At 39.6% G+C, this 13,026-nt stretch overlaps 2 protein-coding genes across 4 annotated transcripts; one reads left to right on the top strand and one right to left on the bottom strand.

Annotated features, from left to right (window-relative positions):
- Positions 1-229: 229 nt before the first annotated feature.
- Positions 230-10,431, bottom strand: LOC131107533 (interleukin-31 receptor subunit alpha-like). Of its 3 annotated transcripts, none has more exons than XM_058057643.1 (17): positions 10,090-10,430; positions 8,455-8,608; positions 7,151-7,420; positions 6,947-7,076; positions 6,690-6,874; positions 6,498-6,610; positions 6,400-6,423; positions 5,276-5,435; positions 5,129-5,211; positions 4,834-5,047; positions 3,389-3,553; positions 3,066-3,167; positions 2,857-3,000; positions 2,630-2,770; positions 1,315-1,399; positions 1,143-1,224; positions 230-835 (listed from the first exon to the last, which is right to left on the bottom strand). In XM_058057643.1, the coding sequence occupies exons 2-17, from the start codon at positions 8,501-8,503 to the stop codon at positions 428-430; spliced, it is 2,355 nt and encodes a 784-aa protein (XP_057913626.1). In that variant the 5' UTR covers positions 8,504-8,608; positions 10,090-10,430; the 3' UTR covers positions 230-427. The 3 variants fall into 3 exon arrangements, with proteins under 3 accessions (XP_057913626.1, XP_057913627.1, XP_057913628.1); XM_058057644.1 differs by having other exon boundaries at positions 5,276-5,432; XM_058057645.1 differs by lacking the exon at positions 3,389-3,553 and having other exon boundaries at positions 10,090-10,431.
- Positions 9,879-11,241, top strand: rdh14b (retinol dehydrogenase 14b). Its single transcript, XM_058057646.1, has 2 exons — positions 9,879-10,456; positions 10,570-11,241. Exons 1-2 carry the CDS (start codon positions 10,103-10,105, stop codon positions 11,188-11,190), a joined length of 975 nt encoding a protein of 324 aa, XP_057913629.1. The 5' UTR covers positions 9,879-10,102; the 3' UTR covers positions 11,191-11,241.
- Positions 11,242-13,026: the final 1,785 nt, after the last annotated feature.

Below are 13,026 nucleotides of genomic sequence, written 5' to 3'. Positions count from 1 at the left end.
GACATTTTAAACAGTTTTATTATTATAATATATATATATATATATATATATATATATATATATATATATATATATATATATATATATATATATATATATATATATAATAATTATATATATATATATATATATATATATATATATATATATATATATATATATAAGCAACATACAGAATCACATTTATGCTATTATATTTCATTTAATAAATTTTTAATACATTGGGGAAAAAAAACATTATTCGTGCTTTAATACAGTTCCACATTTTAATACATAGGTATTATCTTAGATAGATAATATCAATTATCTTAGTGGAAATTAATTATTCCATGTATCATTCATGATGCCATGCAACATGCTTTTATTAATGCTTTATATTCAACAGTTGGTATGTACAAATATTATGATAGATGGAATACATGCACTTCTATTTCTCTAACTTGCCCTGATATTGCTCAAATATGTCCACAGTGACATAAACAGACACCGGTGTTGATAATTCCTGCTGCGTCATTGGAAGCAGACAATTCCATTCTTTACCGCCACTTTGGGTGGGGCTTTCTACAGAACCTTGGCTTCTATATGGGCTTAATGGACTGCTGCCCTCAGAGAGCAGCACAGTCGATTCCATGGAAGACTGATTGAAAGTGTCTTCAGTTTCGTGCGGCCTTTTATCGGGCTCTGCGATAATAGCGGGGTTGTTGTCTTGCTCCTTGTGGACACCGGTTGGGTCAAGGTGGGTATCCGGAGTGGAAATTGGCTGTGGTTCCTCAATGTAAACGGGTTCACAAAGGCTTTCTGATGGATAACTGAATGGCCGGAAAAGGAACATCCCCTGGGGGTTACAGTAGTTTAATATGGGTCAGTCAGAGCACTGATAGGATATTTGTTTAGATCTCAAAGTGAATTAAAGAGCTTTTAAATTTAAATATTGTATTGAGACGAATATAAGACTACTGGTGTATGTGAGTGACACAAATAAAAGCTCTGACTCACTTGGGGAGAAGTCAGTTGGCACCACATCTTGGTTTTTATGTATTCATCTTGAGTTCTTTGACTTTTTAATCGAAAAATGCTGTCTTATATTCGTGTCAATACAGTTTTAAATCATATAATATAATGCCCTCGTTCATTAAAATCACCTTTTGATGACTTGCCGAGGGCCACAACGCCACAGAACTGAGGCCGGGGTTCGGCACTTGCTTCTTTAAGAATCTCTTCCACCTGAAAGACGGATGGATAGGGAACACCTTGTTGGAATTTATGGAACATTCACTGCTCAGAATGTTTGGTCAAAAATAGACAAAAACTTACTGTATGGCGCAGCATAACCCTACAAATAACACACCCACTATGATGACGACTCCAAAGATAATCAGTGGTCTGACCATCATCGGATCTATCAAAAGAAGTCCACATTTGGTATGTTGACTTGGCTTTTTCACACGTTTGCATGCATGTCTCAAATAGCAGTATATGATTGTAGTGACCGACTGAATCCAGCAGAGGGTACTGTTTTAGAAACTTAGACATTTAGGGGAGGAAATCTGGGAACCTTTTGAAAAAACATACGATTTGATGCTTGAATGGTCTGAATCGAGTAAAAAGGTAACAAAAAACTGTCAGAATAAGAATAATTGGTGGGGAAACGCCTTTGAGGGCATTCATTCATTAATTTTCTACCGCTTTTTCCTCACGAGGGTCGCGGGGAGTGCTGGAGCCTATCCCAGCTGTCTTCGGGCGAGAGGCGAGGTACACCCTGGACTGGTCGCCAGCGTATCACAGGCACATATAGACAAACAACCATTCACACTCACATTCATACCTATGGACAATTTGGAGTGGCCAATTAACCTAGCATGTTTTTGGAATGTGGGAGGAAACCGGAGTACCCGGAGAAAACCCACGCATGCACGGGGAGAACATGCAAACTCCACACAGAGATGGCCCAGGGTGGAATCGAACCCTGGTCTCCTAGCTGTGAGGTCTGCGCGCTAACCACTAGACCGCCGCCTTGAGGGCATTCACACAAATTTTTTTTTTTTACAGCAATAAAGTAAAAAAAAATTGCAATTTTACGAGAATTCATTTTATTACATTCACATATTTAAGAAATATTTGTTGTCATATGAAAATGAAGGCGGCACGGCGGTCGAGTGGTTAGCACGCAGACCTCACAGCTAAGAGACCAAGGTTCAATTCCACCATCCCTGTGTGGAGTTTGCATGTTCTCCCCGTGCATGCGTGGGTTTTCTCCGGGTAAATTGTCCATCGGTATGAATGTGAGTGTGAATGGTTGTTTGTCTATATGTTACTGTGATTGGCTGGCGTCCAGTCCAGGGTGTACCCCGCCTCTCGCCCGAAGACAGCTGGGATAGGCTCCAGCACCCCCGCGACCCTCATGAGGAAAAAGCGGTAGAAAATGAATGAATGAATGAATGAATATGAAAATGAAATCATGTGTATGAAGAAAGTGGTGAGAAGAAAGTAGAGTCTCTGGTGGTGAGTCATGTGCAAGAGTCGCTACAGTTTAGGGGACTTCCATCTCCGAACCAAATTAGCAGAGAGACATCCAGAGGTCAAGCTACAGTTTTTCCATTCATTCCCAAACATGAGAAACCGTACTTACCAAATTTCTTGGTATTAAAGTGCTTTACGTTGCTTTGACTAGCTCCAGTCTGGGCTACAGCCTTCACATGGGTGCTGTACTGGGTGTCCGGGGTGAGATCTTTCAAATGAACCTCCTGTTTGGTACCATCTACTGTGATATCTGGGGGGTTGGGGGACATATTAAAAAGATGCCATGATTATAAGAATATCCGAACAAATAAACAGGAAAGTGACTTGCCAACTTACTAAGCTGACGTCCTTCCCCTATTCCGTAAAAAACAACATAGTGGAAAATAACATCGCTGCACACTTCCTGTGGCTGCATACTCCAACTCACATGGGCGCTTTTGTCACTCGCTTCAACAATGATATGGATGAAATTTCCTGGACCTGCAGTGGACCATCGTGTTGGACATCAAGACTTAACCAAACGAGGTCAAATATATGATCAGAACCTGATACTGAGGAGCAGATGTGCAAGGCCTGTGTGCCGAGGCCCGTCTTGCCATCAAAGAGTGGCGTGACTGTGATGTTGTGTGGCGTTTTAGCCGGAAGTCCTGGAAAGAAGAGGAAGACATTTTTCAAAATGAACAATGATGATAATGATGTCAGTTTATAATATCCTTGTGCTAATGCACTATCCATAATAATGCATCCCACATGATGAAAGATAAGACTAATGGTCACACGATCCACACCCATGAGATACTACTCCATTAATAATAGCAATTAAGGACCTCCCGAACCAACATCTCCACCGTGAATGTTCCTCACCTACCAAACAGTGATGTGCTGGTAGAGTTAGTTTCCATCCAGTGGTACCGATGCCCATCAGAGGTCCAATCGACCATGTAACCACTAACTAACTGAGCGGGAGCATCCCAGCTGACATGGATAACACCATGGCAGCTTGAAGTTTGCATGTTTGCAACGTGGGGGAGGCCTGACAGAAGCAAAGTCATAAAATGTATTATCGGACAAATGATTGCACATTAGTGGCGACTTGCAAGCAATTACTGACTTGAAGTATGAGTGATGCATCATGAGCTCTAATGGGCCAATAACTGGTGTTGAGTATAATGACTGACATACCGCCTGTCATCATTGACATGTAGATTGAACAATGAAAGAGTGACCACACCAATGACTAATGATGTGTGTCGTGATAGTAGAGAGACCAGTGAGGGAGCAACGTAACAGACCAATAACTGGTGCTGCGTGCCATGAATAACATGTAGATTGATCAATGAAGTTGTAACATATTATAACTGACCAATAACCAGTGCTGCACTCATGAATGACATGTGGAGTGACCAATGAGGGAGTGATGCACTTTAACTAACCAATAACTGGTGCTGCGTGCCATGAATGACATGTAGATTGACCAATGAAGTTGTACTATACTGCAACTGACCAATAACTGGTTCTGCGTGCCATGATTGACATGTAGATTGACCAATGAAGTTTTACTATACTGCAACTGACCAATAACTGGTTCTGCGTGCCATGATTGACATGTAGATTGACCAATGAAGTTATACTATACTATAACTGACCAATAACTGGTTTTCTGTGCCATGAATGACACGTACTGTAGATTGACCAATTAAGTTGTACTATCCTATAACTGACCAATAACTGGTTCTGTGTGCCATGATTGACATGTAGATTGACCAATGAAGTTGTACTATACTATAACTGACCAATGACTGGTTCTGCGTGCCATGAATGACATGTACTGTAGATTGACCAATGAAGTTGTACTATACTATAACTGACCAATAACTGGTTCTGTGTGCCATGATTGACATGTAGATTGACCAATGAAGTTGTACTATACTATAACTGACCAATAACTGGTGCTGCTTGTCATGATTGACATGTAGATTGACCAATGAAGTTGTACTATACTGTAACTGACCAATAACTGGTTCTGTGTGCCATGATTGACATGTAGATTGACCAATAAAGTTGTACTATACTATAACTGACCAATAACTGTTTTTCTGTGCCATGAATGACACGTACTGTAGATTGACCAATGAAGTTGTACTATACTATAACTGACCAATAACTGGTTCTGTGTGCCATGAATGACACGTACTGTAGATTGACCAATGAAGTTGCACTACACTATAACTGACCAATAACTGGTGCTGCTTGTCATGTAGATTGACCAATGAAGTTGTAACATACAATAACTGAAAAACAACTGGTACTTACTTTCTCCAACAGCAGGAACATAAACACTATCCTGTGCCAGCAGGGCCTCATTGTGATGAACCTTGAGCTTTAATCTGTGTGCCTCTTCATCCACATGAATCCGACATGTTGAATTGCCACATACAGTATGGCCATAATCTATATCAATCACATGCTTGTTGGCAGTCAGATGGATCGAATACATAAATGCTCCTTGGCATGTTGATGGAATCTCCTGCGATGGAGTGGAGGACATCAATGAGGAGAGGTTGGGGTCAAATGTGAACAAGCAGGAGTGAAAAACAAGTTTCCTTACCGTCCACATGGCATAAACATTTCTTACGCCATCTTGGTCTGCTTCTGTGACCTTCCTCCAAAGATGCAACTTAACATCACTCCCTGTAAAGGTGAAAGATGATGATGTTTGAAAAAGCCATTGAGTATTTAAATGATTTTAAATTACCGCGTAGTTCCGTCAGAAGCCTTTCCTCCAGGCTCCATTCACTCCATGGAGCTTGGTCCAAAGCACAGCGGACTGAAACGTTGTAGTAAGTACAGGAATCCACCTTGTCAATGGTTATCTTCCCTTTATGTCTAGGCTCTAAAGTTGTATTCAGCACCTTCTAGAGAAAAGAGGAACATATTAGTGCAGTGCTACAATTCTAGTAAGATAAAGTTGTCTCCATAACAGTCTGAAAAAGATGAGTTGTTTTATCATGATGGTCCAGGTACCAAACAATCATTCATTCATTCATTTTCTACCGCTTTTTCCTCACGAGGGTCGCGGGAGGGTGCTGGAGCCTATCCCAGCTGTCTTCGGGCGAGAGGCGGGGTACACCCTGGACTGGTCGCCAGCCAATCACAGGGCACATATAGACAAACAACCATTCACACTCACATTCATACCTATGGACAATTTGGAGTGGCCAATTAACCTAGCATGTTTTTGGAATGTGGGAGGAAACCGGAGTACCCGGAGAACATGCAAACTCCACACAGAGATGGCCGAGGGTGGAATTGAACCCTGGTCTCCTAGCTGTGAGGTCTGTGCGCTAACCACTCGACCTCCGTGCCGCCTTCATTTTCATATGACAACAAATATTTCTTAAATATATGAACGTAATAAACGGAATTCTCGTAAAATTTCAACTTATTTTTTTACTTTATTACTGTAAAAAAATACAGATTATTTTTGTCGCGCCCTAACCACTCGACCGCCGTGCCGCCCAGGTACCAAACAATTTTAAGATTTTTTTTTTAAGAAAAATAAAACACATCAATAAAATGCAGTGCAACATGTATAAAGTATAATTAAGTAAGGAAGTGTAGAGATGGATGGCGTGTGGAATGAATGAAGTCCTGTAGTGTTCACTGTGGGAACGGAACTGGGGGAGTATATTGCCTGATTTAGCGGATGGGTGTGTTTAGAATCAGAATCGAAATCGCATTTATTGTCATTGTATAGCATACAACAAAATTTGAGTGCAACTCCATGGTGCATTTTATAGAAAGTAAAAATAAGAATAAGGAAAAGGAAGAAAATAAAACAAGGAATAACAATATAAATATAAACACTACCAACATTACCTCTGATGCCTCTTTATCACCAATCTGCAACAAAAAAAGACTTAAGTCACATTTCCTTGTGTCACATTAAAATGTTTTTTTTCCTCCATCTTCAGTACCTTGCTGTATTTGACTTGACAGTGGTGTTTTGCGGACATGGCTGATATGGACCACTCGGCTACCACATGACCAGGGAAGGCACTTAGGTTCAAATTTGGAGGGAGAATTTGCACTGAGGAAGGGAACACAGTGCAGTTAAGTCATGTTCCTTTTATAATAAATAAATCAAAAACATGATTTAGGTTGCTTACATATGTGATGGGGCTCAAATTGGTACACATCAGAGTAAACCTCCCAGTGGTGGGTCTTTGCTCTCACTGTTACGTTGTAGTTGCCCACCAGAGTTATATTATTTGACAAATGCACGTCTTTAAACGTGCACGTCGTGACGTGTGAGCTGCAGATTTCAAAGTATGACGCGTGCAGCCAAGAGGAGCTACAAAAAAATACATATTACTTGGAGAAAAATACTAATAGTTGACTTGAGGCAGAGAAGAGGAGAGCCCACCATAGTACAGTGTAGTTTATCTGCTGGGGGGCATCCAGCTGATGCTTCCATCTGCAAGTGAAGAGCTGCGGTACACCACCCCATGAGTCCTTTTTATAGTGCCATATGCAGCCTACATTGGTGGGTTTTGCTATATAAACAAAAAGGAAGTCGGTCCATTATTGCATCATGCATGGACATCATGAATAATAATAAACATCTTACAGTATGTTCTGATGGTGGTCCCTCCGAGGATTTCCTTGGTGTCCTCACTGTGGCATTGCAGTGCAGCTTTGCGCAGGGTGAAGTTCCTCAGAGACACGGCCGTGTGAGACGAGTTGATCCATCTGGATAAGTTCCGGGGTAATATTTTGTTGTTTTGTGTCCAAAACACTTTTCCGCGGACACACAGACTCTGGCACACGATCTCGGTATCAGATCCCACTTCAATGTACACATTTTTGGGGACGACGTCACATGTGTCGTTACTTCGTACTGTAGGAAGCAAAGATTGTTTTTTTTGTACAAAATTTAACATATTAAATAGGGTTATATTATACTTATAATATAATTATTAGGGATGTCCGATATTGGCTTCTTTGCCGAAAACCGATATTCCGATATTGTCCAACTCTCAATTTCCAATACTGATATGTGTAATATGACATATCTCCTGTGGTAGAATGAACAACAGCATTTTTTTTACTGATATTGCATTTTTATGCTAATGGGACATCTGTAATAATTATATTATCATAATAATGTATTGTATTATTACATTTTTACAAGATAATATTCATTCATTCATTCATTCATTTTCTACCGCTTATCCTCACAAGGGTCGCGGGAGTGCTGGAGCCTATCCCAGCGGTCTTCAGGCGGGAGGCGGGGTACACCCTGGACTGGTTGCTAGCCCATCACAGTAGGATAATATTCTCATTTTTCTTTTACATAACACATATTTTGTTTAGCAAGCAGGCCACACAGCTAGGAGACCTGGGTTCGATTCCTGGATCCAAATTGTCCATAGGTATGAATGTGAGTGTGAATGGTTGTTTGTCTATATGTGCCCTGTGATTGGCTGGCCACCAGTCCAGGGTGTACCCCGCCTCTAGCCCGAAGACAGCTGGGATAGGCTCCAGCATACCCGCGACCCTCGTGAGGATAAGCGGATGAATATAGTACTTAATGCTTATGTTACTTCAGTCATGATAATAGGAATAATTAACATGAAAAACATCATAATTAAAATATATAATAATTAAATAAAAACATGCCTTTTATATGACTATATGCGCATACTTCAAGCATGATAATAATGAATACATACGTTATCATACATTTGCTGTCAATACAGTATATATGCGAGTATGCTCATATGCAAGCAATAATAAACCACATGTCCACCACAAAGAATTCCAAATAGCAACCAAAACCACAATACATTCAGACTAAACTCGATTCCCAAACATTTCAAAGGCTTCATTGCTGAAATGAACATAGTCGGCACAGAAGAAATGACTTCTTACCTTCAGATGGTGAGATGATGACAATCAGCAGTAGCAGGAAACAATACATATCTCTCCTAAAGTCTTACAATCTACATTTAAAGTTAGGATTTAGTTCTTCAGCTTGACTGTGGTGACTGCGTACCACAGTGCCACCCATGTTCCCCAACGAGCCCTGGTTTGAGACACAAAAGAGAGGAACTGAAATGAAGGGTAAAAGTAAGAAACAGGAGGTATTACCCAACTGGAAACATGGCAAGACAAGAGGAAGTAGTGGAGTCAGCCGTCAACCGCCTTTGAGTGCGTGCACTAATTTCTCTGTTACCAGCGAGCAGCATAAGAGAGGATTGGTAATTCATTTTGCTTTCAGCGCATTAGTGACTCATACACCGCCCCAGCCCTAAAGTTCCTAAGAAATAAGTAAAGTAGCTCCACTTTTTACAGCACAATGGCACAAAGTGAACTAATACTAATACTGCTCCATTTTCTAATATATTCACTTTTTATTTATTCATGACAGCAGGGGTGTCCTAACATTTTCCACCATGCTGAAAAATGAATATATGATATTTTTTTTATACTATGAAGTTGTACAGTATATATTTCAAGAAAAAGCTGTATCATAGATGTGTGATATAGTATTAGTATAATATTAGTATGAATTTTTAAAAAACATTTAAATATTTCCACTTTCCTTTCCAATAGTCTTTGTAAATTTTCTTTTTATACAATTATGACTTTATTCCCATGATATTTTTACTTTATTCCCATCATATTTTGACTAACCCAAGCCAATTTTCCAGAAATTATCACTTTTTTGGTTTGTTTGTGTCTCATAGTATTACAACTTTAAAAAAAGACATATTTTTCTGCGACTAAAATGAGATTATTTTTCTCATAAAATGATGAGTTTATTCCCTTAAAATATCAGCTTTTTTTCCTCACAATATTTTGGTTTTATTCTCATAAAATTACAGCTTTTCCCCCCAATTTTCCAGCTTTCTTCTTGTAAATTTTCTTCTCATAATTATTGTGCCCATAATATTTTGATTTCATTCTCATAAATTCTAACTTTCTCAGCAACTTAATTTTCAAAAGTGTGTTTCAATATTACATCTTTTAAAAAAAATGACATCTTTTTTCTTTAATATTTGGACACCCCTGCATTATAAAATGATTCTGTCAGTCGTCGTCAGTCGTGCAAGCGTACACACAAGCTTGAAATGAACGTAACTATTAGCATTACCAAAGTAACTACTACTGTGCCTTTTACACCTAGTTCGTTTTATTTTGACATGTGCTTTTACGCTTTAGACCAGTAATTTTCCTTTTTTAAAAAATTGTGGTTTCACTTGAGTGCTTATTTTAACCTCTGGCCATTACCTTGACAGTACCTTGGGTCATCAATAGGAGGCAGTATCGCCTTATTGGCGCCCATTTTGCCGTAAACACGCGAAGAAGAAAGCGCTAGTTAGCTTGTTGCTAACATGGGAGCTATTATGTTATGATTCCGAATTCGGTGTTTTATTTATAAGTTTTTGTTTCTTGTTTTTTGTTAAACAGACAATAATGACTTGTGTCATAGCAGAACTATGTGTTGAATTACACGTGTAAGAATGTTTAGGCTATCGATACACTTCCGGGTTAATTTTGTACCCTCCACACTTCCATGGCCACCGCGGTGCTCGTCGCCGCTGTCGTCGGTGGCGGTGTCCTGCTTCTCATGCGCCGCTTGTTCCCGCGTCAGAACGCAATGAAGCTACTCCAGTACCCAGCGGACTTGATGCGAGGGAAGACAGTCATCGTGACCGGAGCTAACAGCGGCATTGGGAAGGCCCTAGCCGGGGAGCTTCTCAAGCTCCAGGCTCGGGTCATCATGGCCTGTCGGGACCGGAAGAGAGCCGAGGAGGCAGCTCGAGACATCCAGGAAGAGTCTGGACCAGGACAAGGGGAGGTGGTCATTAAAGAACTGGACCTTGCATCACTGAAATCAGTCCGGAAGTTTTGTCAAGAAATTCAGGAGGTGAGGTTATGTTGTGAGTCAGTTGTTTTGCAACGGCTAGATATGAATGTCATTATTATTCTTAAGGAAAATTGTGCATTTTGAAGTGTTTTTTTTTTTTTTTGACCCACCAGGAAGAAAGAAAGATCGACGTCCTTGTCAACAATGCAGGCGTCTACCAGTGTCCCTACTCCAAGACAGAGGAGGGCTTTGAGATGCAGCTGGGTGTCAATCACCTGGGTCACTTCCTGCTCACGCACCTCCTGTTGGACCTCCTGAAGAGGTCGGCCCCCAGCCGCATCGTGGTGGTGTCCTCTAAACTGTACAAGTACGGCCACATCAACTTCGATGACCTGAATAGTGAAAATAATTACGACAAGGCCTTCTGCTACAGTCAGAGCAAGTTAGCCAACCTGCTGTTCACGCTGGAACTGGCACAGCGGCTGGAGGGCACGGGGGTCACGGTCAACGCTCTCACCCCCGGCATCGTGAGGACCGGGCTGGGCAGACACGTTCACATCCCTTTTCTGGCCAAACCGCTCTTCTCCCTCGCGTCGATGGTCTTTTTCAAGACTCCGCTGGAGGGGGCCCAGACCCCTCTTTATCTAGCGTGCTCCCCGGTGGTGGAGGGAGTGTCGGGGAAGTGCTTTGCTAACTGTGAAGAGGAAGAGCTGCTGGCTAAAGCTACAGATGGACAGGCGGCTAAGAAACTGTGGGACATGAGCAGGAAGATGGTCGGACTGGATGACCAATGAAGTATCCAAGCATTTGAAATGTATTCATTAAAAACATGCTTTAAACTCCCAGTTGGACTGATTTTTGGGCTTCTAATAAACACAAAAGAGATGTTAGTTTCTACATAGAGCAACTTAGGACACAAGTGTGCCAAGTGAAAGGTCACTATACGTAATTGGGCATGTTTGTATACAGTATTAGCAGTACTTTGGCTCCCTCTTGCGGCGAGATGAAGAATTACATGCAGTCAATTCCAGCGTATCAGCGCAAATAACAAGGAAATGATTATTCGGTTCTTCTGGTAAAACGTATAGAATTAAACGATGATTAATTCAAACATTAGTTGCTAGGAAAGTAAAAACTAAATAAAACTTACAGAAACAGAAGCAATATGTTTACAATAGTCAAATAGGGTTTATATGACAGGAACATATATATATATAATGTCTTTAAGGCCTACTGCAAATAAAATAAAAATAAAACCACCAGTCAAATATCCTCTATATCATTTTCAACTGGTAGTTTGGGACACAAAAGTGGGACATGGATCCATTCTAGGTGGTCAAAAGCAAGTCAAAAATGGCATTCAAATATTACATTATATATATTATTATGTATTATATATATATCAGTATTTGGGCCACAGTGAAAAAAATAACCGGAGATTTCGAGAATAACGTCATAAATTTAAGTACTATTACAACTTTTTTCCCCATAAATTTGAGAATAATGTAAATTTATGGAGGAAAAAAAGTTGTAATATTATGTAAATATATGACGTTATTCAGAAATTTATATTTATTATTTATATTTTATATTTATTTTATTCAGAAAGTTGTAATATTACATAAATTTACTACGTTATTCTCAAAATCTCCGGTGAATGTACGTGAAAAAAGTCATATTCCGAAAATAAAGTTGGAAATTTATGATAATAGTGTACATTTATGGGGGGGTGTAATATTACGTACATTTATTCTCATAAATTTCCAACTTTATTCTCGTGGTATGACTTTTTTCATGTAAATTTCAAAATTGAAATTTTTTTCAATATGGCCCTAATAACCCATCATAATATCTAACCAATGTGTGACTTTTTTAAAATGTTGAATTAAACATTGTATTTCATCCTCCTTAATAAAATGTTCATTAAACAGCGTTGAATAAATATCTGGTGTCATTCAGTGCAATTTTGATATTTAATTTTAATGTATGCATTTTTTATTACATGCAGGTTGTTATGTTCCCGCTTAATAAATTCCTTTAAAATGCACAATTATGTTTAATGTTTCAAAAGATGACATAGCCCATTTAAAAATGCATTCGACTTCAATAAAAATGGGTCGTGACTTACATTGGAAAATGGTCTGGTGAGATCTGCTGTTTTCATGAACCTACTGCAAAAAAAAAAAATACAAATCAAAGATCCTCTATATCAGGGGTCGGCAACCTTTATTATCAAAAGAGCCATTTTACCCACACGCTTACTAAAGGAAAACAGATAGGAGCCGCAAAACATCATTTAAAAACAATATCTTATAAACTTTTGAAAGTTTGAATCAGTTTTAACGCCAAATTTTTACACCAAATTGTTGCTTCTCGTCACATGTGAGCTCTTTGAGCTCATCCAATCACGAGTCAGAACTCATTCACTTCAATTCATTCAGGGTCTCACAGAAAGTCAGATTAAAAAAAAAAACTCATTAAAAAATGCATATTTTTTCCCATTAGGGTATTTTAAAAAAATACTTGAGCGTTGTGAAGGGAGCCACAACAAAGTGGCTGAAGAGCCACATGCGGCTCTGGAGCCAGGGGTTGCTGACCCCTGCTCTATATATGTCAAGAGAACGCTCGTC

This window comes from Doryrhamphus excisus, chromosome 19 (assembly GCF_030265055.1).
Source record: "Doryrhamphus excisus isolate RoL2022-K1 chromosome 19, RoL_Dexc_1.0, whole genome shotgun sequence".
NCBI lineage: Eukaryota > Metazoa > Chordata > Actinopteri > Syngnathiformes > Syngnathidae > Doryrhamphus > Doryrhamphus excisus.
The sequence above is the reverse complement of the archived record's forward strand: the minus strand, read 5'-3'. Positions and strand labels throughout refer to the sequence as shown.

What these genes read in the sequence shown, in the direction of transcription:
- LOC131107533 (XM_058057643.1), bottom strand. Translation starts at nt 8,503, where the DNA reads ATGTATTGTTTCCTGCTACTGCTGATTGTCATCATCTCACCATCTGAA. An exon ending in GACCACCATCAGAACATACT is followed by an intron (nt 7,077 to 7,150) that starts GTAAGATGTTTA and finishes TTGTTTATATAG; the next exon opens with CAAAACCCACCAATGTAGGC. An exon ending in CCTCGGCAAGTCATCAAAAG is followed by an intron (nt 836 to 1,142) that starts GTGATTTTAATG and finishes TGTAACCCCCAG; the next exon opens with GGGATGTTCCTTTTCCGGCC.
- rdh14b (XM_058057646.1), top strand. Translation starts at nt 10,103, where the DNA reads ATGGCCACCGCGGTGCTCGTCGCCGCTGTCGTCGGTGGCGGTGTCCTG. An exon ending in TTTGTCAAGAAATTCAGGAG is followed by an intron (nt 10,457 to 10,569) that starts GTGAGGTTATGT and finishes TTGACCCACCAG; the next exon opens with GAAGAAAGAAAGATCGACGT.